This window comes from Perna viridis, chromosome 14 (genome assembly GCF_037379345.1).
Source record: "Perna viridis isolate PV_CMFRI_1.1 ecotype Kerala chromosome 14, ASM3737934v1, whole genome shotgun sequence".
Taxonomy (NCBI): domain Eukaryota; kingdom Metazoa; phylum Mollusca; class Bivalvia; order Mytilida; family Mytilidae; genus Perna; species Perna viridis.
The window spans coordinates 5,242,496-5,267,484 of record NC_142458.1 but is presented as its reverse complement, the minus strand read 5'-3'; the positions used below and the strand labels follow the sequence as shown (position 1 = coordinate 5,267,484).

Here is a 24,989-nt window from a genome sequence, read left to right as displayed (position 1 = left end):
TCACACTTCCCTTTAATTTAACTGGTTTGTTTAAATAAAATGAATATTATGATTATATCGGTACATGCACTCAGGGACATATCAACGTTTATAGAGATAAAGTTGCACACAATGTAACAATTATAATTACATGTATGAAGTTTTCTTGACAAAATATTGAGTGGCTGTTATTAAAGAAACCTGTGCTTCTTACATCCGTGAACCTGGTTCAAACTTCATGTTTGGGTGAAACCTTAATTGCACATCAATTTGTTAGTTTAGTTTAGTTGAGTTTAATTGTGTTATTTGTTGTGTATTATCAGTTTCTCAGTCTAGTATTTGTCACTCTAGTGTAGATCTTCTGCTTCTCCTTTGTATCACTATGTTTTAGCTTATATTACAACCACTCACTTTTTTGAAATGTTTGAATCTAAAAATAACCGGATGTTGTAAGTTGTTAACATCGGTATTCTGTAAAGTTGTTGATATGACAGGTCCATTAACCTGGTTTGGGTTGTCAGCCTTAGATCTCGCCAAATCAGTATCCTTTACCCCCTGTCAAGTTATATATTTCAAGGTTACATATATTTTTGTCCTTTTTAGCCGAATATATCTAGCACAAAAATATATAATTGGACAATAATTTAGCACAGCCCTGATACAAAACCAATATTTCGATAAGGATATGGAAAACAGTATATCTATATCGAGCCGAATTCGAATATCAAAGTGTTTGCCAAGTTTAACACTGTTATTGTCTATTCTGCCGCAAAAAATGACTACTTGAACCTAAAAAAAAATATAAAAATACCTTTTTACAATCAAATAGGACGGCATTCTTGCGATTTCAGTTCAAAAGATTATATTCAGTAAGTGACGCTTTATAGTCGGCGTCACATAAATAACATACTGTTAAAATTTGAATAAAAATATTTTCTACGACTTTATTGACACCTACCGTCGTTTAAATTGTCTTAAATGACTTGCTCATTCGTTTAGCCAAACGGCTTCTCCCTAAACATTGAATCGTTAAATTCCGGTCAGATTTTAATTCTAGGTGGCAATATTTACATTGTAAAAAGTCGGCCATGTTTACAGTGATCGGGTTGCTAGGAGATGTTGTTTACGTTTAAATGGTTTGTCCAAAAACCGAAGAACCCAGAATGCAATTCGGCGTTATTTCGGATATCTCGGATTTATTTTACGCGAACAACGTATAATACCGAGAAGTTGATCAAGCAGACGATTGTCACCGGAGTTCGACGGGAACTTACGCTTTTCGTTTGTAAACAAATCGTCCCGTAAAAACCAACATTGCGGATATTAGTATGGGATTTTCCCGTAAGGATTTGTTACGCATGATTTAAGCTAATAAGCGACTTGTTTTTGAGAAGCTGTTTGGCTAAACGAATGAGCAAGTCATTTAAGACAATTTAAACGACGGTTGGTGTCAATAAAGTCGTAGAAAATATTTTTATTCAAATTTTAACAGTATGTTATTTATGTGACGCCGAGTATAGTAAAGATGCAATTGGTCTACTATGATGGCTGAAGACAAAAAAAGTAAAATCATATGGATTTTGCAGTCAATATATACAAACAAACATCGTAAGTGCTATATTGGTCATGGATGATTACGTCGCGGTAGTATAAAGTATGATGACGTCATTACTTACAATATATTTCAAATTTCGTATTTTCGTTGATTTATTGAACATAAATACATGTACTTACCATAAACATTTTTGTGTTACCATATATGACGAATGCGAATTTTGCCGATGATTTTTGAGTTTTATTAAAGAATGAGGCAGGAACAACAACACCAGAATCCAGTTCGGATAAGTCCTCCCCTTCCTTTAGTATAATCTAGAAGTAAAATATGCATGGTTAATCATTGTATCATTATTTGACAATACAATATTTTGCTGTTTGTCTTAACGCGGTTAGTGTCAAGGTTTAGTCCCAAAAATTGATGCCGTACCTTTAATTGATATATTCTGAGGTTTTAAATACCATTCTGTGAAAGAATCAGACAATGAGTGGCACATCATATTTCTCAATTTGCTCTTGTTTGCATCAAATATATTCCATATATCTATTTAACAACTGAAAAGCTATTTAAGTTTAGCTTGAAGCATCTGTGACGGATATTTGTTTACTGCTTATCTAAGGAAATAGTGCAGGATATTGTCCCGTCATTTTTCCATAATGTATTTCAACTAAATTTGACCCATCGATATCTTTAAAAGGCAAATTCTTTTTTGCGTTTTTCATTTATTATCGAATTTGGTTCTTTATTTTTTGTTGATTTAAAGTGATGCATGCGGTTATTCGTTGTTCATCAGTGGTCGATTTTTTCATCTTTTAAATTAAAGTACTAGTTGTACACGTCCCTTTTTCGAAGAGTTTATTTGTTTTGTTTCACATTTGTAATTGTGATTGCATTATTTTCTAATGCATTCTTCATTCATTTCTTACCCTACCGGAACATCTGGTGTTAAACGGAGTCTGAGTTTCTCATTTAATCTTAATGCCTTGTATGAATTATTTTTGGTTATTTATGTTCCTTGTTGTGTGTGTCTGTTTTCCATGTGTTGTCTTTGTCCCTGGATTACATTTGTCTGATTTCCTCTATAATCTTGGTTCCGTTGATAACTAATTCCTTTTCACATAAGAAAATTTCCATACCTTATCATCTGTTAACGACACTCCTGCTTCCACTTGTGCATTCACAGTAATTCCATGAAATTTATTTGGATCAGCTTGTTGCACAAGTAAAGCGAGATTATGATGCACAACAGAAAATGTATTGTTCGAAATGTTGATATTGTTTGCAAGGTATTCAACGGAATTCACAAATCTGTGCATAAAAAATTATTTGAACGATGTAAGTATTTGTCAAAAAAAGGCATTTGACAATTCTCAACATATTTTCGTCTCAATTGATCATTCCAGTTTCATTTCATTTGACCAAAGTTATTCATATATGTAACGTATGTAGGAAAAAAGCCTTAACAATAAAAGTGATCAATTTATGTCATACAAATACTTTGAGAGGGGATATTTATTCGTAATAACTTCAGATTAAAGCAACAAAATAAGGAACAATGTGGGAAATAACTACATAGTTTGTTATCAGTTTATAAGATTTTGCAACACAATAACTATTTAGATATCTGTTTTTTGTCGGAAGTGAGTCTTTAGGAAAATGAAGTTGGATCAATAACATTAGTATCAATAATAATTGTCGGATAAATGGCTTGACTAAAATGATGTTTTGTATTGCCCGATTAATGTCTTTTTATACAGATAAATCTGGTGGCTTTGTCAGTGGGATAATTCTGCATAAACATTAAAAAATGGGATGAAAAATACAGATTTCTAGCAATAACTAATTTATATGTACGAAGACCTTTATCAAGTATTATTACACGAGGAGAAGCTGTAATTGAATATTCTTGTCACGTGGGATTTGACAGATAAAATTAGTTATAACGATTAAGTAAAAATGTGAAATGAAGAGACATTATAATTTGTGCCTAATCTCCTCTTATAAAATACATTACAAATAGATTAACGTTTCCTCGAATATCAACAATATTAATAGAATAGCATTTACCTTTCAGATGATTTGTTTGTATTTATATATATTGCGTCATCAGGTGAGTTGAGTAAATTACTCATACTTTCTACCATGTTGTCAACCATCGTTTCATTCGATAAAACAGAATGTTCATTTAAAACATTTTCTATAACATCCATAGATAATGACACGTCAGTACTGGTGAACTTTGGTGATTCCTTTGTAAGGACAAGCAAATACGTCTGAATAGTGGCAACGTTATCTGTAAAGGGAATACAGCGAGCGTGTCAACATCGTGGTGTTTACTGGAGTGTCAGTTTATTATGTTTGTAAAGGGAAAACAGAGAGCGTGTCAACATCGTTTTGTATACTGAAGTGTCAGTGTATTATGTTTGTAAAGGGAAAACAGAAAGCGTGTCAACATCGTTGTGTATACTGAAGTGTCAGTGTATTATGTTTGTAAAGGGAAAACAGAAAGTGTGTCAACATCGTTGTGTATACTGGAGTGTCAGTGTATTATATGTGTTGATTATTCAAAACTCGGGACAAACGAGTCTCTGTGAAGTACATTTCAATTTTTAGTGAGTGTGTCTTACATCGCGTTGAATATTGGTATATAGTGCGGCATCTTTAATTTAATCACTTATTAATCAGGTAAAATGAATTCATGTGTTCAAGAAACTGTTACTTTGCATCACACTATTCCTAGGAAATGTACAAGCATTGACAATAGATGTGTTCAAAACAACTACATGGTTGATAATTGTAAGTTCATCTTCAACTGGTTTGACGGCAAATTTCTTCTTATGAACTTAGAAATATTTCAACAAATTCATATTTTCATATTTTCTTTATTTTCCTGTTATTCTGAACATATCGGATTTAATTGTCTCAAGGTATGCTCTTAGTATCAATTGTTAGCACGACAAATACCTGATAAACCTCGGAAGCTCGAAATCCAAGGTACGAATGCCTTTCGGTTGGAATGCACATGAAACTACCGAATTTGTGATGAATTATATTAGGTGTAATTACGTAAAATATCACTTAGATAAACGGTAAGACTTAAGCTTTTCAAACCTCTTATCACTCGATTTGACAAAGTGATTGACGTGTTCGAGTTAGTGAGGGTTACTATTTACGTGTGGATTGACTAGTAAGTTCGAGTTTTTGAGAAAGAGAAATCCGTGATAATGTAGGAAAGAAATTGATACTTTGAATTTCGTCAGAAAAACCTGCATATAAAAACACCTCACGATTTGATAAAATAACGTCACTCAAGGATAATTTCTCTATTTGAAAAGACATTTATTTGAACTCTTCATTTCTGGATTTGCTCAGGAAGTCATCAGTAGCGTATTTAAACAAAATAAGGTTTTTGAGTTGCTCGTTCTTTTCAGTGCATTTCAATCAAATGATAAATAAAATGACAAAAATGCTTTGACAAATCTTGTTATTTTTTTCTGTTGTTGCAAGAAGTCAGGTTAATCTTCCAAAATTGTGTTTTGTTTTCATACCATGATTCATTAACTGCCTAATTCTTACAAAAATCTGCCAGTCTATGCAGATGGGCATCATAGCCTCTGTCTTGAATAACCGTGATTTCTTTTATCTAGATTGTACCACCGATTTAAACATTTTTTTTAAATTTATTGCATAAAGTTCATTAAATGAAAACATAGTTTCGAAGTTGCTTTCCCTTTTAACAATTAAAATAAAAATACACAACACACTTAATGTTACAAAATCTTTAGTACATTTGGTATGGTCTATTTTTGCTATTCTATTTAGGTAAAAGAATGTCCATTGGAGCTTAGATTCGAGCGGTGATCATAAGAATATATCCCTGTAGTCTATTTTTGATATTCTATTTAAGTAGAAGAATATCCATTGGAACTTAGATTCGAGCGGTGATCATAAGAATATATTCCAAAGACATACTCTAGACAGGTAAAAAAACAAACACAACAAATAACATGAAATCACCAAAATAACGCGTACAAAATAAATACAAGTAATTGAGCAATCCAGACACTACTAAAACTTTGAGCATGAACCAGTTGCAATTCTAGGATAAGCGTCCTAAATAGAAAGATACACTATCATGTTTCGAACACACACAAACACACACACACAATGATCGGATGGTCGTATGTGAAGGCATGACTTGAGCTTACATTTAGTAACACAATTAACGTTTGAATTTTAAAAGAAATAAACTATGATAAAACTTAGAAAATATTGAAGACATTAGCATACAAATGTTCACAAAAATGTTTCCCTTTCATAAAGCAACGTATATGGTATGCATCTTACCAGTGGTTACGTTAACTTTAGATAAATCATCAAGGGATTGAGTCAAAGGTCTGTGACTGCGACAAGTTGAATAATCCGGTATATCCCACTCAGCATTACTTTCATTATTCACAGTGCTTAAAAAGTAGATAAAAAATTGTGATTAGTAATGGTAATACTATGCAATCACTTCATTCGTACATGAATAATTAAAAAAATGTTTCAATATTTTATAAAACAAAAATAAAAACAAATGTAGATTTTGACGATAATGTACGTATCTTTGATGTACTAAAATGTTGTTGTACAGTCCGTGTATGTTGCATGCTTATTTCGTGATTAAAGAAAGACGTGTGTACATGTAACATGTATTCTGCTTTGACCCACACCAAATATTTTATAGACTTAAATAAACTATTTGACTCACCATATTATATAACCAGCTATTTCAACTTTGATACGTTGCTTAGCATGATCAAAATCTTTATCGACCCGACATTATTTTCTTCATTCAAAAGTGTATATGAAATGAGGTAATGACCATATAAAACATTCTTGAAATTTTATTAGCAACTCTGCTGGTGTTTCTAGAAAAGCAGAGGGCACTTAACCTACCGGTGCATGCTCCCAGTTTTAGTGGAGTCCAAGTTGCTCATTTGTTATGTATGATTTTATTTATTTTATGTTATTTGTTGTGTATGTCTGTTTTCCGTGTCACGTCTTTTTCCCTGGATTACATTTTTTTATTACTGCCATTACCTTCGTTAACCTTGATTATTCTTTCGTACATCATACTTATGACAATCTTTATAGTAATTTACCCATTTTCCCATTTCAAATTATCAAACAAAGTACGTAATCCCCATTCCTCTCATGTAGAATGTTAAAGTTGCCCCATGCAAGTGATGTACTGGCTTGGTTTTGTTATAGTATGTGGACTTAAATAACCCCCTTGCACCCCAACCATTCATCAATCAAAATATGATTTTAACATACCTCGAAAACCTCAGTGTTACCGCAACTTAGTACCATTCTAAAGCTGAGACATTTTGCTACATAATGATATCCAGATGTGTTAAATTCGTTCACACAAGCTGTCCCAGTAAGGCTTAAAGTCTCAAACAATTGCGTAACCAAGATCTTGGCTTGTTGACCCAGTGGGATAAAAATATATGCTTATACTAACAAAAAAAACCGAGAATATTCTTTGGCGACAAATTGATTTGGTAATGGGATATATAAAGTTACCAAAACAATTGTCATAAAGTTGATGAGTGGGGGTGCATGATGGACCCTCCCAACCTATGAACTATTTTGTCTACACTAAAACATAATGCAGCTGATAACGTACCATAATCTGTTTGCCATATAATCAGAAGCATTAGGACAAAGAACAGTTGCTGTTAAACCAATATCAACAGATGACCATTCAAACACACCAATGTCAGTCCGAGTTATTTCTGAGGAACACTTTTGATCTAGAAAAGAAAATAAATGATCTGAAAATATCAGAATGTTCATAACTATTCTTGTAATTATTTGTGTGATTTTAGGTCAAATATCACTAGTATCATATTACACATCGTGTTGGAAACAGTTTCCTTAATGACTCATTTCGATCCAATTTGACAAATTCAATTTTATCCAGGGTCTTACATATAGGGGATTATACAAATGAATCAATTTCAACACTCACGAATCAATAGCATATATCATAAGAGGCCATTTGCTTAACACTCCTCTATGGGAGTAGGCTACAATTGATAAGTTATTCATCTTTCTAATAGGATGAACGACAGTGTCTCAAAATAAAATTTCTAGTATTTGTTGCAGTTTCTAGACATGATTTATTATCCACCAATTACTTACACACTAGTTTATGAAAATACAAAACTAACCATTTGTGAATGACTTTTAAAAAGTGGTTGTAAATTATGACGTTACCAATTTTTGTTATCTCTTGTTGTCATCATTTTTGATTATTTTTACACTGATACAATTGTGCAACTAACTCTTAACTCTTAATATTTTACCGATCAAAAGTGAAATCAAACGACGGAGAAGAAGACAAAGGCATTATCATAGTGCATGAGAATTCCAGTTAAACAGCAGAGAAAAAGGGACAACATACAAACAACAAATCGTCCAACATGCATTTAATTTACCAAAGTAGGAATAACACAAAAAAAAAAAAACCAAAAACATATGTTTCAGCAATGACACAGATAATATTCATCATATTTTAACAAATTGAAGTTTGCATATTCCTTTGATGTCAGGTTTGCTGAGGCACACACGATATCAAACCGAGATTTTTATATTACCCCAAATGGACACCGTGATATAGGTCGAGGGTTTATACCACATGTGAAACTGATTTTGACATGCCATGTTCATTATATCATTTAACTATACTTCAAATATAGCCCATTAAGGGGGCGATATAAAGTATGTGATATAGGTCTAAAGATGTGACATACACGTAGGGTTTACGACATAGGGTAAACGATATATTGTTTAAATCAACAATTATTTTACATATACAAACACCGTATATTTTAATGTAAATATATGATAAATTCAATATTCCCCGTTATATCCATAAAATAATACGTTACCCAATAATATGACATCAAACTGTTCAAGTCTGTATCCATTCAACTCAGGAAGTTTTCTAATTTTGTCTCTGATATATACTACTTTATCATTCGTAGGGTATTCCGTTCTGGATGTCAGGATTATCAGAACATCAAGTATTATCCTTTGGCCCCTGTAAAATAACGATATGAAAATTCTTTGTGTGAAAAAGGAATCATAAAGTTTTGTTGAATAGTTGACACATTTTTAATTTCATGCATTTTATTTTCGAAAAAAAGTTGGTTGTAACGCTTAATATCCCAAAGTTTCCCAATCGGTCAAATGCAATTCACTAGAGACGTATGTTAATGTTCCACTTACAGCATTAGAGACTAGAAAATTCATCTGAAAATGATTGCACAGCGTAAATTGTATCTAACGGAAATTCTTATTCCAATGTTATGTTTATATCACATGTATACCCTAAAACTATACGATGGCTCAGAAAATCATTTTACAGTTTGTCAAGAAAGCAACCAATTTTTTTCACAAAATGAGAAATTTATCTCCCTGTTTCAATAAAATTTATTGCTTTCGATATAACTATTTTTTCTCTTACACTGTTGCATTTAATCGAAAAAACAACATTCAACTATAAAAAAGTGTATTTTACGATATGAAGTAGATATACATTTTGTACATGAAAAAAAAATATCATGAGCTTTTAATTCGTGTATACGTTTTTATGAACAAATTTCTGAAAAAAAATCGCACATGTACTTTAAAGACTTTCTTTGTTTTGGCAAATTTCAAGACTGTTTATGTCGGTTAAGCAAGAAATTTAAGAAATCCTAATATTTTCCCAGTCGTTATGGATTCAATTCTTCAAATCACGATTGGCACTTGTACCGCTTAATGATTAATTTTACAAACAATTTTGACCAAGAAGAGGTCCTTATTCCCTTTTTCTTATATGAAAATTTATATTTTGCAAACGAACAACTTTAAGGAATGATATATTTGCGTTGAAAAAAAGTTAGCTTATGTCAATACAAATATCGTCCAATTTCATAGTGTCGAAACATGTTTTGCATTGACAACAAGCATGGTTAAATTGAGGAAACCGACTGAAAGATTCTACTTATTTCAACTGTGCCTATATAGTTGTGATAATTGTAATTGAAAATACTATTGTCCGTGATTTTCAAGTATCTCATGCATGATTGTTTAAGTTGGTCTAATTTTCTTCCCTGAATGTCAACCATGAATAGAAAAAAAAGATATTCATATCGTATATATTACAACACTTTGTATACATTGTTACAGTCTAATCAATTTAATTGAACTATATCATCTGCATGTATATTTAGATTCGATTCTTTCTTTCGATACAAATATTTAGTTCTTGGAAGAGATCATACTTTGTAAGAAATAATTCCAAAATCATCTTCCAAATATACAGATGTTTGCAGAATACTGGAATTTTTAATCGATAACATATTTGTCAAGCGTGGTGGACGCGTTTTTAAACAAACGGTAGGCATTCCAATGGAAACAAATTGTGCTCCTGCAATTGCTGACCAATTCCTTTGCTGTTATGAGGCTGACTTAATAGCTTATCTGATCCAAAAGAAAGAATATTGTTAAGCTAGATCCTTTAATCTCAGTTTCCACTATATAGATGACGTATTATTTATAAACCTAATTTCAGGGATTTGATCCATCGCAAAAACCTGAGATAAACGACACAGACACTGAGAAGTCCACTTCATATCTTGACCTACACGTAGAAATCGATGGTAAGAGAAAAACATTGACCAAACTTTACGACTTTGGTGACTTTTCATTCAGAATGTAAACCTTTTTTTCATCTATGGCGACATCCCTTCAGCACCTGTGTATTGAGTGTTCATATCACAACTCATACGTTATGCCAGAGCAGAAACTACGCAGATGTTTTGCATCGAGTTAGATTTCTAACAAGTAGGCTTCTGAGACTGGGTTATGTTGCTACAAGATTGAATTCATCATTACAGAAGTTTTGTGAACTCATGGATCGTTATGGGGTATCCATCTGTGCCATGAAAACTGATATATTCAACGTATTATAGTTTTCCTTTCTTCTTAGACTACCCTGGACTTGATTTTTTTAGAAACACTGCGGGTGTTTCTAGAACACGTTTATTCTACCAGCGCACCTGGTTCGTGTTCCCAGTTTTTTTGTTTGTGGGGTCCAAGTTGTTCATTTGCTTTTGTTACCTAGTATGTATTATTTTTGCTACTTTATGTTCTTTGTTGTAAATTCTGTTTGCCACGTCTGGTCTTTGTCCCTGGATTACATTCTCTTGATTACCGCTAGAACCTTGGTTACCTTAATTACTCTCTCTGGTGTTTATAGAGTCTCAAAAATAGTGCTGTACTGGCAGCACAAATCTATAATACTTCATAATTGAAATTCTTCAGCTGCCGTTTAAAATTTTGTAGACAAAGTGAAAAAATATTTGAAATATATCATGCTTTTGCATATCTTAAATGATCGGTGCGCAAAGTATCCATCGAGATAAAATACACGTCAAAAGACTGATGACTAATCTATGTACCTAGTTTATACTCAAATTCTTAGTTTCTATGAGTAATCAAGGGTCCAAGGTTGGAGCAGATATAAAAGAATATATTCCAAAGATATAAAAGACTAGAATGAGAAAAAAGACAAACTCAACAAAGAACCTAAAATAAGTAAAATCACAAGTACACAAATTCGAAAGTAAATGAATGGCTAAAATGGATAGGGAAAGAAAACAAAATGACACTGTTCTTATGGTGCAGATTGAAACGTTTGTACACCATAAACTGTAATTTGTAAAGAACTTAAATCTTACCTATATCTAATGACATTGGAGTGAAAGGTTCCAAAAGGCATTCTCGGATTGTTGAGGTTTCCATTAATCTAAAATAAATATGCCTACTTCTACAGTTTGTTTCCTGTTGATATAGTTATTGAATAATAAAATTACATATAATGCGATAATTGGTCATTATTTATAATTCAGAGAAATTAAGTTTGAAGTATCCACCTAAAAATAAACTGCCCATCATTCTGTAAATATACTTATACGACCAATTAAATGCACAAAGACATAGATAAAAGAGTATAATTCTAACAAAGTTTTGATATGCTTATGAAAACCATTTTATCTTTATCTCATGTAAGCGTCCAAGTAACATAGAGTACTTTCTTTCTGTTTTGAATAAATGCTTGACAGGCTTTGGTGAAATCGAATATGATTTAAAATAAATTTCCCTGATTTCGAGAGAAATCACCTTCAGCCTAGCTTACCTCCTTGGGTAAGGACAGGGATTTCATGTATGAAATAGGGGAAATAAATTGTGCTATGATCACCATGGAACTACAAAAGCGCTTAAGAATTCTGCTTATGCTATCTATAATCACTTTAGGAGCAGTTTATTTTTTCTCTAAAATTAGAGAGAAGGTGATTCAGGCATAAAAAAATCCACCGTATTTAGTTTTATTTCGTTTTCAGAAACAGTTACTAATCACATAATCCGTTTTAGATTTGTATTTGTTTGTTGATTTTAGAAATAAACATTACATAGATTGTACATAACATTTACAATTTGCAAGAGTAACGCTTCTTGATTTGACTTCTTTTGTTTTATCTTGGTGGGGGATACATGAATGACTGTCTTTAAAGGGGAGATAGGAATGCCGAAATGATTATCATTTTGTAAAAAAAATATAGCATATGTAGACTTAGAACAAGATTATTTATTTGGTGGGTTCTCATTAACTATGAATAACTTTTCCATTGACAGTGTCTGAGTTTTATGTGGACTAGTACTTCAAGTCGAATAAACAATTATGGCTCCATTAACCGAATGTTTTAATACAAATAGTGTTATTACACAACTCCTGATTCTTATACGGACTGACACAAAATTATACATCTGAATTAGACTTTTATATCTATTTATTAGCCTATATAGGTTCTGTCGAAGCTAGTTTTTTTCACTTTATTTGTTGCATATGTTATACTTTGTGGATTTTGAATGCTTAGGAGGGGCAATTTAGGGAAACACGACTCAACAGAATGCAATCCAGGGATAAAGACCAGACATGGAAAACAAACAAACGCGACAAAGAACTTAAAGCAACCAAAATAATACAAGGAAGAAGTTCCGTTATGATTTTTCTCTCTTCGTTTTCATGCAAGGACAATACTTTTAATGTGTATTCCAAAAAAACACGCAGTTTCACTTACATAAAATTCAATAGAATTCCCAAATGCATCACGTGCAATCTCTTTTACTTGACTTTGATTGGCATCGAGATGAATTGTCCCAAGGAATGTAGCCGTATGCATTCGACCTAAAATAAAGTAAAAAAAAAGCCTATCCATAAGTAAATGAGTAAGGTCTATTCAATGATAAATCAAGAAACCATGTTTCAAACGGTAATTCGCAAGTGCAATAAAATCCAAGGATATCGAGTAGACAGGCAAAATAGACATATACAAAGAAAAGTAACAAAATGACACATTTTAAGAAACAAAAAATTATATGAAACCTGGATTCTTCTAAGAACTGGGAGCAAGGATCGGGTACACCGATAGTGTTCATATTCTTTCTTTTAAAACAAGCATCCGCTGAGTTTGTTAATAAAATGGCACGTCTAGGAAAAACTGTGCCAAAATTAATAAATCGATTCTCATGATGCAGATGGGTACACCATAACCATACGCGAGTTTATTATGATGACCATAAATGTTTTGTTGTGCTGACTTCTATGTTGTAAGAACGTAAAGTAAAAACAAATGTAGCACCGTTCAAACATAGATCGTGTCATATTGGCTCTAGCGGAGCTGATATTTTGTAATATGAAAACTCCATATGTAGGTCCAGAACGGATCTTGTCATAGATGAAAAAGTCAACGCCTTTGTCTTTTTATTTGATCGTGAGTTTTTTTTTGCTCTCTCAAAAGATTTTACGGGCAGGTAAAACAATGAGGCTGACTTAATTGTGTTTGTAGTTTGTAGTTTGTAATTGGTCATTTCTGTACACAAACATGTATCATTTATTGATATTCAGAATTTGTATTTAAAATATAACTGACTGAATAGCTTATATGTGGGGGCCAAATATATACCCGGTTATACACATGCATTCATGATATATGAATATTTAATACCAATTAAGTGACCTAAAAGGGCAAATACTAGCTATCAACAAGAAAAAAAAAACAATAATTGTCGGGAAGTCATTTAATGTATCCAAGTTTTGTAATTTTGTATGTGTGATTTTAGTTACTTTGTGTGTGTGTTGTTTTTTTTTTTGTATGTCTGTTTTCCATGTCTGGTCTTTGTCCCTGGATTACCACTATAACCTTGGTTCCCTTGATTACTCTTTTACCAAATTATCACCCCTCAGGTCATCTATTCCTGTGATTCAATTGCAAAATTGAGGGTTTCAGATGATTATTAGATATTTTCTGGATTCACATTTAATTTACATCGCTTCTACTGAAGACTCTCCCTGACAACTGTTCGTATAGATGCTAATAGGTATTGTTTTGAGAGAGTAAACAATAAATACATAAATTAATTGTGTGTTTTCTCAAATAGAAATATTAATTTTTTATTGTTTGAATTATTGAATAGTATTGTATTAATTTCGAATTATGTTACTTATATCTGTCATACAAATTCATGCCGAACTTAAAAAAAAAATATTAAAAAAGATATAAATGACTCCCGAGTACAAGTTGACTCAATATTTTTGCTTTATATTGGTATTTGAAGAAAGCAATTATAAAGTATCGTGTTGCTTATCAACATATGTCAAAATGTCATTCCTGGATGGATTAAAATATACGAAAATCAAAAGTATATAATTTTTAAACAATGAAAACGTCAACTAAAAACTTATTCCACAGAAAAAAGTAAAACTTTTGAAAAGCCTTTTGCAATTGAGACAAATGAACTATAAATAAGTAATAAAGGAAATAATCTACTTTTAATTCGAAGACTGAACACTTGTTTTGTTTGTGACCTTACTACATTGCTACTTAAATAGGTACACCAAGGACAAGGGACACAAATCTTACAAATCATGTGAACGTCTACATTCAGCATTTTACAATAATCTCATTTAAGCATTAGAGTCACTTGGATATATTTTATTCTGTTTCAAATAAATGATTGATAGGTAGGCTTTGGTGGAATTGAATATGATTCAAACATATCGCAAAGTTCAAGAGTTACGCTTCTTACCCGAAGTCTACCGTCTTTACATTAGTTTGATAAAAACTGAGACTGGCTAATTTGAAAGACCTACCTCTCAGAGCATTTCTGTTACAGAGTGAACCAACACAACAAAACTTGCATAATTGAGATTCTGTATGATTATAGCAATTTCCTCCATTATTCTTTTCAATTTGTAGACACTGTGAGTAGTCCTGACATCCCTTATTTATACCAAGGCTGAAGTAATTCATGAATTCGGCTTCTTCATAGCACACTGCCTAAATTGTTAATGAAACATGTAATATTCATGTGTTGATAAAGTTAGTTTAAAAGGGCAATTCACAAAAAGGTAGATTCCAAGCTAATGTTTGCTCTTTTTGTCCGGACTTTGCATTAGATTATCTAACCTTGCTCGAATTATTTTGATTTACATAAAATACAAGATAAAAGAAGGTGTTAATAACATTATAAATCTGCGCATGTGTAGATGAAGCTGCAAGTTCGTCGATTTATTTGATCTCTTTCAATGGGGAATAGATTTGTATTACTACTTTTACTCTTGTCTTGAATAGTATTGAAGTATATGCTTTTTTACTTGTACTAATAAGTGTCTGGAAGTTCGGTAATGAAATTATATTGTACGTGTATTTACAAATTTGGTATAGCCAGGTATTGCTAGGCAACACAACCTGTGGTAACAAACCTTATTCCCTTCAACCATCAGGTGGTATACAACATGTACCAAACTTGGCCGTTGTGAAAATTTAAGAGATTTGCGCTGTATTTAATTTCTTTTAGAGGAATCACATTATTTTTCAGCTTCTGTAGAATTTTCTTTTTTTTTAAACTTGATATTGCACTAGATTTTGCATTTGTTTCGGAAACTGCATTTATATTGAGCCTTGAATATACAATGTATTTTTGTCTAACATCATGTAGTTATGGCATCTATCTGCCTTTTCTGGAGTCCTTGAAAATTATGCAATTTATATATAATACTTGTCATTGTTGGTGCAAAAATATTTCAGGAAATCATTTGTATTGAATTTTAAAACTTAAATGTTTTGACAACATGTGGTATACTGCAGTAATTACTACATATCAATTCAATGATCTGTTGTTGTGACTATCCTTTAAAGTTGTTGGTCATTCCAGAGCAATATGAGATTTTTGCATGCCTACATCAGAAAATAAAAGTTGTTTTTTTTAATGTTAAATCAAAATGAGTCAGCCTGTAGTTGTACTCACTGTTTTGTTCATTGATACTGAACAAGTTTCGAAGCTATTTTGTTGTAAGCAATTCTCTGTACTTGTTGCATTTTTACAATACAGGCAACTGATTTGTCTGAATGTGTCACCTAAAAAGCAACAAATCCCATATTTGCCATTTTGTCGGCAAGTAGAATATTTTTTTCGTTTCTTCAAGGTGTGTTCTCATTATATAACCTTAGATTAATTGCACACCACACGTCATAAATTACATGAAACTTTAAAAAAAGCTGTTTTCAAAGCTTTCCTAAGGAAACTTGCCCAATATCCATATGGTCAAAACATGAATAAAGTTTTTAAACAGGAATTTTGATGTCGCTCAAGTCTAAAATATAATTTAACGATAAAGCTTACTTGTATAAATCGCATATCAAACAAAAAATAGTGATTATTTTGCTAGAAAACTTTAACGAATAAATCATGTATATTGTGTAGGACATTATAGTCCCTATATATTTCCTGCAATGGCGAGGTAAGATAAATGTATTTACCTGTGCATATCCCGAATTGATCATCTTTCATCTCTGTAAGTTTTAGTTTAGTTCCTACGCAGCTTCCTGACTGAACATTAAAGTCATGCGACACTGTTTTTGCATTTAATAAGTGTAGAAAAGCTCTAGCTTTACAATCACATACAAGATGGTTATCAATGAAAGATCTGAAAAATAACATTTTAGTACTTTACATTCAATAAACAAAAGGGACAAAAATGAAATTACCTGATACATAATAACTGTCTTTTAAATTGGAAACAAAAATAATAGTATGATGTTGACGCGAGCATTTGACTGTTTTTTTCCTGATAGGAAACGTTCTTGAAAACTGAGTTATTCTAGTGTGTACTTACATTTCCATCAGGCTCGGTAGACGCATGAGTAAGTCCCTTTCAATCGTAGTGATGGCATTATATGATAAATTTCTGAAGACAAACGTAGCTGTGTTATGCATGTATTGATAAATTCGATTCAGACATAAGTGTTATACTGAAATTTTACAATTGTATTCACGATACTTAGCAATGTGTATAATACTGGGATGACACCTGTTTGTATCATTTTCGAATGAGACGGATTCTTAAAAAAAAACTCAAATCAATAACAAATACTTTTATTGAACTAATCGTTGCCTGCTTAACTGTACACACACGTCTGTTAAACTAAACCTTTTCAAGAAAATGTCTGTGAAAGCGGAAGTTAAAACGCCACTAAGTTCAACTAATTATGTCCATTTTTGCTTTACTTGGTTTACCTGTTGTCTTACATATAAATATTTCCTACAACAGACAAATTATTGATTTACTGATTGTGGTTTAACGACTTATGCCATGTACTTCATGAGTTTCAGGACGAGAACGTTTACCCAATCAAACAGACCCTGCTTTGTGCTAGACCGACATAGTGAACCATAAAGTTATTTACAATATTACATGCGATCCTATTTGGACATATCATTTTAACTCTAAATCAATCAGTCCGAACTCTATCCCTTAACTTCCTGCCTGTATAGGTAATCTTATCATACAAAAGAGCATCGTTTAGCTAGATCATTTTATCTCAGTTTCCGCTACATAGATGATGTTTAAACGTTGAATCCTAGTTTCGGGGCTTTGATAGATCGAAAAAACACCCATAGAAATTGAGATAGTGGATATTACAGAAACAGTAAATGAAAACTATTGACCAAATTATACGACAAACATGATGACTTCTCATTCCGTATTGTCAACTTTCCCTCCATCTCTGGCATCATTCCTTCTGAACCTTGCGTATTGAATTGCATAAGCCCCGTGCAGGTCCGGGTGTTAAAAGAATAGACCAGCAGCAGCGCTAAGCTTGTCGTAAAAGGCGACGAGATAGTGCTCAGAACCCTAGCCGGGGACTAGGGCGCTTTGCCCACAGAGCAACTGGGATGTGTGCCCCAGGTGGTGGAATGGGGTACCCCTAGCGTGTTACATGCTGGGGTTGTCAGGCTATAATACGGAAAACTTGACCGCAAACCATAGTGGTGCACCGTGTTGGGAAATATGCCACGTTCTGAGCACGTTAAAGAACCCTACTGTTGTATTCTCTCGGAGTAGGAACCATAGGGCTCCGCCACAGGAAGCTAAATTGCCCGACCCTATCCGCTTCTCCCTATTTTCAGTGGCAATCAAAATTTGTCGACCCCATTGTCCTTGTGTCCCATCCCTTTTTCATTTCATCATCATTTCATGTTCATTGTATCATCAATTTCATGCTCATCGTCTGAATATAGCTGAAATATTGCTGCTCGGACGTTAAACCCCAACAAACAAACAAACAAACAAAAGCATACGTTATGCCAGAGCTTTCCATAAAAACGCAGAATTTTTGTTTCGTGCTAGATTTCTTTCAATAAGGCTTCTTGAAAAGGGTTATGTTGGTACAAAATTGAAGTGATTATTGCAGAAGATATATGATCTTGTTGGTCGTTACCACGTATCCGTCTGTACAATGAATGCAGTTTTGTTCAACTTGTCTACCCTGGACTTGCCTTTATATAAGCAACTCAGCGGATGTTTCTAAAAACAAAAGGACGCTTACCTTACCGGTGCACTTGGTACTAGAGCCCAAGTTGCTAATTTATTTTTGCCACTTTGTACATATAACTTTGGTTATTTTATGTGTTTTTGTTGTGTGTGTCTCTTTTCCATGACTGTCTTTGTTCCCGGATTACATTCTTCTTACTTTTATGGTCGTGTTTCCCTTAATTACTCTTCCATGCGCTTTATGTAGAAGCAGTGACTACGAATCTTATTTCTGTCCCTTACTAGGTTGAATAATAAGAAATTATGCACTCAAAATGAACAGACCGTCCAGAAACCACAAAGGTGGTCATAGGCCATATTAATAAGTGTGAAATCAAACCAGAACACTATCAACATCACTTCTTACAAAGTCAATAAGTTTGGAAGATACACAAAGGCACTGGTCTTTATTTCGGCCAACACGTTCTGTTCAAGATTTCTGTAATACAAAATACCTCTTTTAGTGTTAAAAGGAAACATTTAGATCAGTAGGGAAGATATCTATGTTGAGACGAATACTTAAACATCTCTTAAATAAACCGAAAACAAAAACAAATCAAACAAACAAATAAACCAACACAGAAAGGGACAGATAATATATATATATATATATAGCTTGACTGAGACACAAGTAGAAAATAAACAAGGATCAGTTAATTGTATGTTTTCTTACTGTGAAAATACTTTAATTTGTAGATACCAATTTTCGTGGATTAGGGAAAATACACAAGTGCATTTTTGTATTCGTAGTTTTGAGGTTTTCATTACACACATCAATGGAAATTTGCTTTTGATTTGGCGCGCCCACTCAAACCACGAAAAATAGTATTTTCACAGTATTCCTCGAATTCCGAAAGCGAAAGTATCATTATAATTTTATTAAAACAATAGTACAAAATTTGATACCGTTTCATATGACTTGTAATGAGCAAAGGTACTTAATAGATAACTGTACAAAGATGTAACAGCTCGAAGAATACTAAAAAAAGGGATCATGTAACTTAAAATGACAATGGATTAATTATATGTTTTTAAGTTTCTTCCATAAACTTCAGCTTTAAGTACCAGTCCATACAAATCGAAGACACCGACAATGTTAGAGGTACTTCATGATGATCATTACTTGTTCTCTTTATGCTTTATCAATCTTTATTTTGAAGTAAACTTATACGTGTAAAATCAACCAAATCAAAACTCCTGTAAAGAGCGAATTTCATGTACACTCTACACAATCTTATCTTTAAAGCGCACTTTCAAAATTAAAAAAGAACTATGATTGTTCATGTGTTTCTGAATAAGAAATAAACGTAAATTTCGTAGGTTGTTGCTGTATATGAATCATCTATCGTCTGCCTTTTATAAAGACTGCTACTTAGTCTTTAAATGGTCACTAGATGGTCACAGACAAAAGGGCCAAACTTGCTGATGGAATACACTTCTTGAGACTTTAATGTTTCCCATACAAGCATTTGTTTAATTTTTAAACTGTATGTTAACTTTTTTTATGCTATTATTTTTTTTTATATTTCTATTATTACTTTTTGTATATTTCTTTCTCCCTTTTTAATAATTATCATCGTTTTATCGGTTGTTTAAAGCACGATAGAACGTTCAATTATCGAACGTCTAAACGCGTCCTAGAACTTTCGTTTATCGTGCGTTTGAACGCGCGATTGGAGCGTATGTTTACATGCGCGTTAGATACGCGTGTTTAAGTGGCGTACTTGCAGGAAACGTTAACGTCCCAAGGAGTGTTAAGTGCACCATATAATTTTCATATGAATCAAAATTTAATGAACGTTTTAAATAATGTTTTAGTTTCACGAATGGATATTATTACTGTATGATTATTATATGATAATTATATATCTTTGACACAATTTGATAATCATTTAAATGCAAACCAATGACAACTATGAATAATCATTTGATCAGATGATAACCATTTAACTAGCATGTATAAACTATTACACGGATTCGATGGCAATATGTTTATAACGCGTATATAAGTGTCATATGTTTATAACACGTATATGATTATCGTTTGTTTATTCTTCGAATGCCATACGATAATCATATGGTAGTAATAGTATTATCATATAATAGTCATATGATGAAAATATAATTCTCACATGTTGCCAGCCCCAAATGTTTATCAAATATGGCTTTTATGTGCTGCATTTTGTAGATATGGTTACGTTTATTGCATCCACTTACAATATTCTTAGATTATATAATTTCTCAAAGGCTCCTTCTGCAAGAGACTCGATGCTATTTTGCTGTAAATACCTGAAAGGTTGACAAAACAAATATTATCAAACATAAAAAAAAGTCATAACGCAAATGGCTAGTCATCGAATTAATTAAGAGGCTTCCGATGACGATATAACTTTGATCATTCGATATAACAGGGACAATTTTATTTCATTAATTAGGTTTCAATGTAATGCGTAGCGCATAATGCCTTTTGTTTTAATTTACGATTGCTTTCAATTATTTTTTAAAATATTTCTTTTGATTTCAGTAAAAAACAAGACAAAAAAAAAACAAGAAGAAAGAAAAAGAAAAACATATACATTTGTTTAAAAATACAGTATGGTTTGGTAATTTCTAATGAATGATTTGATGTTTGATGCAAAATCTGGCATGTGGCACCCGCAGTCTTGGAATGCAGATGTATTGATCGTTATCTCTTTGTTCAATGTGGGATGCCTGCATTTTTCTTGTTCTGATCGGATAGGAGTATGAACAATGACCACAAAACCTATTGTAATATAGCAAACGTATATGTTAAAGAAAATTGTTTGTGTGTTTTTTTTCTGAGGAGAGCGATCGAAATGTACTTTAATCTTAAATAGCTATGCATTGAAATACAAACTTACGAACACGCTATGAAACGTACTTACAATGTATTGAGCTCTGTAAGACCATCAAAACTGTGACTTTCTATTGTTGTTAAACTATTTTTGCTGAAATCTCTTGAACAGTAAATCATTACACATGAGTGAATAATTAAGTAATGTTTTGCAATTTATATCGTTGAAGAAATAAAACATATCAAACTATAATTAAATGTGAAAAAATATCTAGCTTTAATATGTCTCTTTGAGTACTATACTATATTGGGTGAAGGCCTTATTCTATGGTAAACAAACTACAACAGGATTTCGAAAGGTGCAAGCATTTGGATACTTATGTCATTTAAGTGATCTTTTATTATATTCAAGTGCCCCTGTTTAAGAGTAAATGTCAGGTGCTAGATGAATAAAGTAATGCAATGCAAATTCTGGAAAAAAAAGTTTTAATTAACTTCCTATGTATCATTCATCATAAAACACGTGCTCGTTATAAACATTGATGTACATAATACAATGACATACAAAATATATAAAAAACAAATCAATACCATTTAAAATAAGAAACTTCACTTACAAATCGTGTCATATCTTTTTTCTTGTTTAGTTTTGTTTAGAGAGTGTTTGGATACGTAGGAATTGCACATTTTCGTTGGTTTTTGTTTGTTTGTTCGCGTTTTTTTTTTTTTTTTTTTTTTTTTTTTTTTTTTTTTTTTTTTTTTTTTTTGGGGAGGGGTAATTTTGTATTGCGTGTTTCCGGAATAGTCTTGTCTAGGATTTTTTTTATTTGATTGTAATTTCGATTTAAGTGACCCCTTCTGGTAAATGTATCAAGCATAATGATGGTATACAAGGCTTTGTGATTGATGTATTGTGAATATCGTGTGTAATAAATGGTGTATCGTGTTTCGTATTTGATGTATCTTGTGCTGTATCGTACATGATAAATAAAGAATCATGTTTAGTTCAACATCTACGGTGAATGGAAATGGTTGTATCGTACAGAGCAAACCGTGTTAGGTTTTAGTAATACATGCAAAGTTTAACATGAATGCATGGTGAAGGGTATACGATAAATTATTATGCGTAAATGTAAGGAAATAAACTTTTGTAGATGAAATCCAATACCAGATATGAATATATGATAGTTGAATAATAAGTAAGCATTGCAAATTAAATAGGAATTTAGGTTTGCGAGTGTAAAGGTGCAAATGATATCAGAATATATTGACAATGTACATTAAAGCTGTTTTTAATCTAATAGTATAGTAAAACGTATCAACTTACACAGTGTAAGCATCTGATTGTATTCCTACTGGCACATTTCTAAAAGACTTTTCTTTACAATTGACTTCCAGTCGGTCAGCGACATATGTACAATTACATATTGGACCAATTACATTGGTACACAAGTTTAAAGTCTGTGCCATGAATGAAGAGATAAATAACGTAACAAGTATCCAAATAGTTGATTCCATTGCAATTTAGTATTCCTCTTTTTGAAGTGTGAAAGCTAGCGTTTATACATAAGCCAACACGTTGAAGGTATCAGCAAATACTGCAACAAATATAAAAGATAATACCTGAAACACTTTCATAACTGTCTGAATAAACATATATTAACCATGTCTAACCATGCTGTCTAAACATGCTATCTAAATAAATTGTCCGAAGAAACACAAAATGTTTAAAGGGAATCATAATGAAACAGACTCAATGAATAAGACAAAACAAGAAAAACAAAACAAACATAACGAGAGAGAGGTCAATAGGTCAAAACTAACAAGAACAATATGCGATATGAAAACAAATACATTGAAAGTACATGTTGCAAAATCATACAGTCTTCACACACTTTTGAAACGTTGCTTTATTTGCACAATTAAAGTATTAAACTATCATCTAATTTATTTTTGTCTATTGTTTTTTTTACTTTTATTTTAACATCACATTACTCCAATTCAGTGGTAATAATTTTCTTTACAGTGAAAGTTGTCAAACCGGATCTTGTATAATCTGAACAAGACACTTTTAAAAAAAGTCTCTTTTATTACTTTAATGGCAATTTAAATCGTTGAGCATGCATACCAAACAGATGTTTAAACCAACAAGTCCCTCTCAGCCAGGTGTCCTTTCAGTTTGTCAAATGAAATAGTTGCATAGCTCATAGAACCTGAACATTATGTTTGTATTATTTGAAATGCTTAATTTACACATAATTACAGTGAAGACCCATCGTAAATTTTATTCACCGGATCTGTTTAACATATAGGAATAATTACAAATTTGTATTTAGAAAAAAAAGCATTGTGACTTACGTTTAGTACATTTACCTCTTAGTTATGGCAACAAATGAAACTCTTACAACAATAAGATTGGTTACATTAAATATGTCAAATCTCTCAGTACATTCGTTATCGTCAACATTGGGGTTTTACACAAAAGTAATAAATAAACCTTACCATAATGGCGTGGATCGAGTCTTTATTCAAACATTTAAATGTCGCTTTTTAGAAAGATCCTTTATTATTTTTCCAAACGCCAACTTGGTCATGGTATTTTAATCATGAAATAATCTATATTATTTGTTTACAATTTTTTGTTCTTTATATGCATTGAAAATCTATTCAGATGACTAATACAAATCGTAATTGTACTAGACCTCTTGATGAATACATATGTACTCCTGATTTGTGCTATTTATGTAATGCTTTAAACACACACACACACACACACATATATATATATGACAATGTGGTGTTATCTGAAACAAAACTTAAGGAGGTAGATCTAGGGTAAGGGACACAACCCTTAAAAATCATTGGAACATTTGTATTCAGCATTTTACATCTATCTTATGTGAGCATCTAATTTACTTGGATTCATTTTATTCTGTTTCAAACGAACGCTTGAGAGGCTTTGGTGAAATTGAATATAATACAAACATATCACTGATGAGTTATGTCCCTTACCCTATGTCTACCTCCTTAATACAAAATTTATATCAATACATGATGGTAAACCATCAACATATTGTATCGACCTATTAGTCATAAATAGTAAACCAAAGGTAAATGCCACAAAACTTTGTTAAATTGTCCTACCTGTATTTCATGTTGAAATTTATCAGTTTATTATTTAACACAAAAAATACGAAATACACATTGAATACATTTAAAAAGATTGTTTAAAGAACTTAAGTACCAGTCCACATAAATTTCAGACACTGCAAATGGTAAAGTGGTTCATACTAAAGAAAAGCAATCACCAAACAAACGGTGCTTCTGCAGTCGAAATATTCTATACTTTCACATTACGATCATCATTTCGGAATGCAGATCTACACCTTTTAGAAAATCATACATTCATTTTCTACTAAAATCAACCAAATGAAACCACATCAAGAATTATAACTCTTGTTAAAGTGCCAATTTCATGTAAAATCTATATGATTTTTAATTCCAAAGCGCAACAGCCAAAAAATAAATTGAAATTGGTAATATGATCACTTGCTGTTTTTTAAACAAGAAATAAAACTGAATTTGGTGGGTTATGACATGAATGAATGAATCACTTTATGTCTGCTTTTTTAGAAAGACTGCCACTTAAATAGGTATTAAAA

The 24,989-nt window shown here is 32.1% G+C and overlaps 1 protein-coding gene across 4 annotated transcripts in view; it reads right to left on the bottom strand.

Moving 5' to 3' along the window:
• Nucleotides 1-24,546, bottom strand: part of LOC148597874 (adhesion G protein-coupled receptor G6-like) — a 35,392-nt gene extending 10,846 nt beyond the window's left edge. The window contains exons 1-18 of one of the 4 annotated variants that reach the window (XM_088561853.1): nucleotides 24,472-24,546; nucleotides 22,655-22,925; nucleotides 21,419-21,490; nucleotides 20,730-20,801; nucleotides 18,880-18,951; nucleotides 16,815-16,886; nucleotides 16,459-16,625; nucleotides 15,947-16,056; nucleotides 14,790-14,976; nucleotides 12,718-12,824; nucleotides 11,317-11,384; nucleotides 8,479-8,630; nucleotides 7,212-7,338; nucleotides 5,882-5,997; nucleotides 3,602-3,827; nucleotides 2,671-2,842; nucleotides 1,714-1,848; nucleotides 391-534 (exon numbers count right to left, since the gene is read on the bottom strand). In XM_088561853.1, coding sequence (XP_088417979.1) covers nucleotides 391-534; nucleotides 1,714-1,848; nucleotides 2,671-2,842; nucleotides 3,602-3,827; nucleotides 5,882-5,997; nucleotides 7,212-7,338; nucleotides 8,479-8,630; nucleotides 11,317-11,384; nucleotides 12,718-12,824; nucleotides 14,790-14,976; nucleotides 15,947-16,056; nucleotides 16,459-16,625; nucleotides 16,815-16,886; nucleotides 18,880-18,951; nucleotides 20,730-20,801; nucleotides 21,419-21,490; nucleotides 22,655-22,845 — 2,190 coding nt within the window. In that variant the 5' untranslated portion in view covers nucleotides 22,846-22,925; nucleotides 24,472-24,546. The other 3 variants (XM_088561850.1, XM_088561851.1, XM_088561852.1) reach the window with 3 other exon arrangements.
• Between the last annotated feature and the right edge of the window lie 443 nt (nucleotides 24,547-24,989).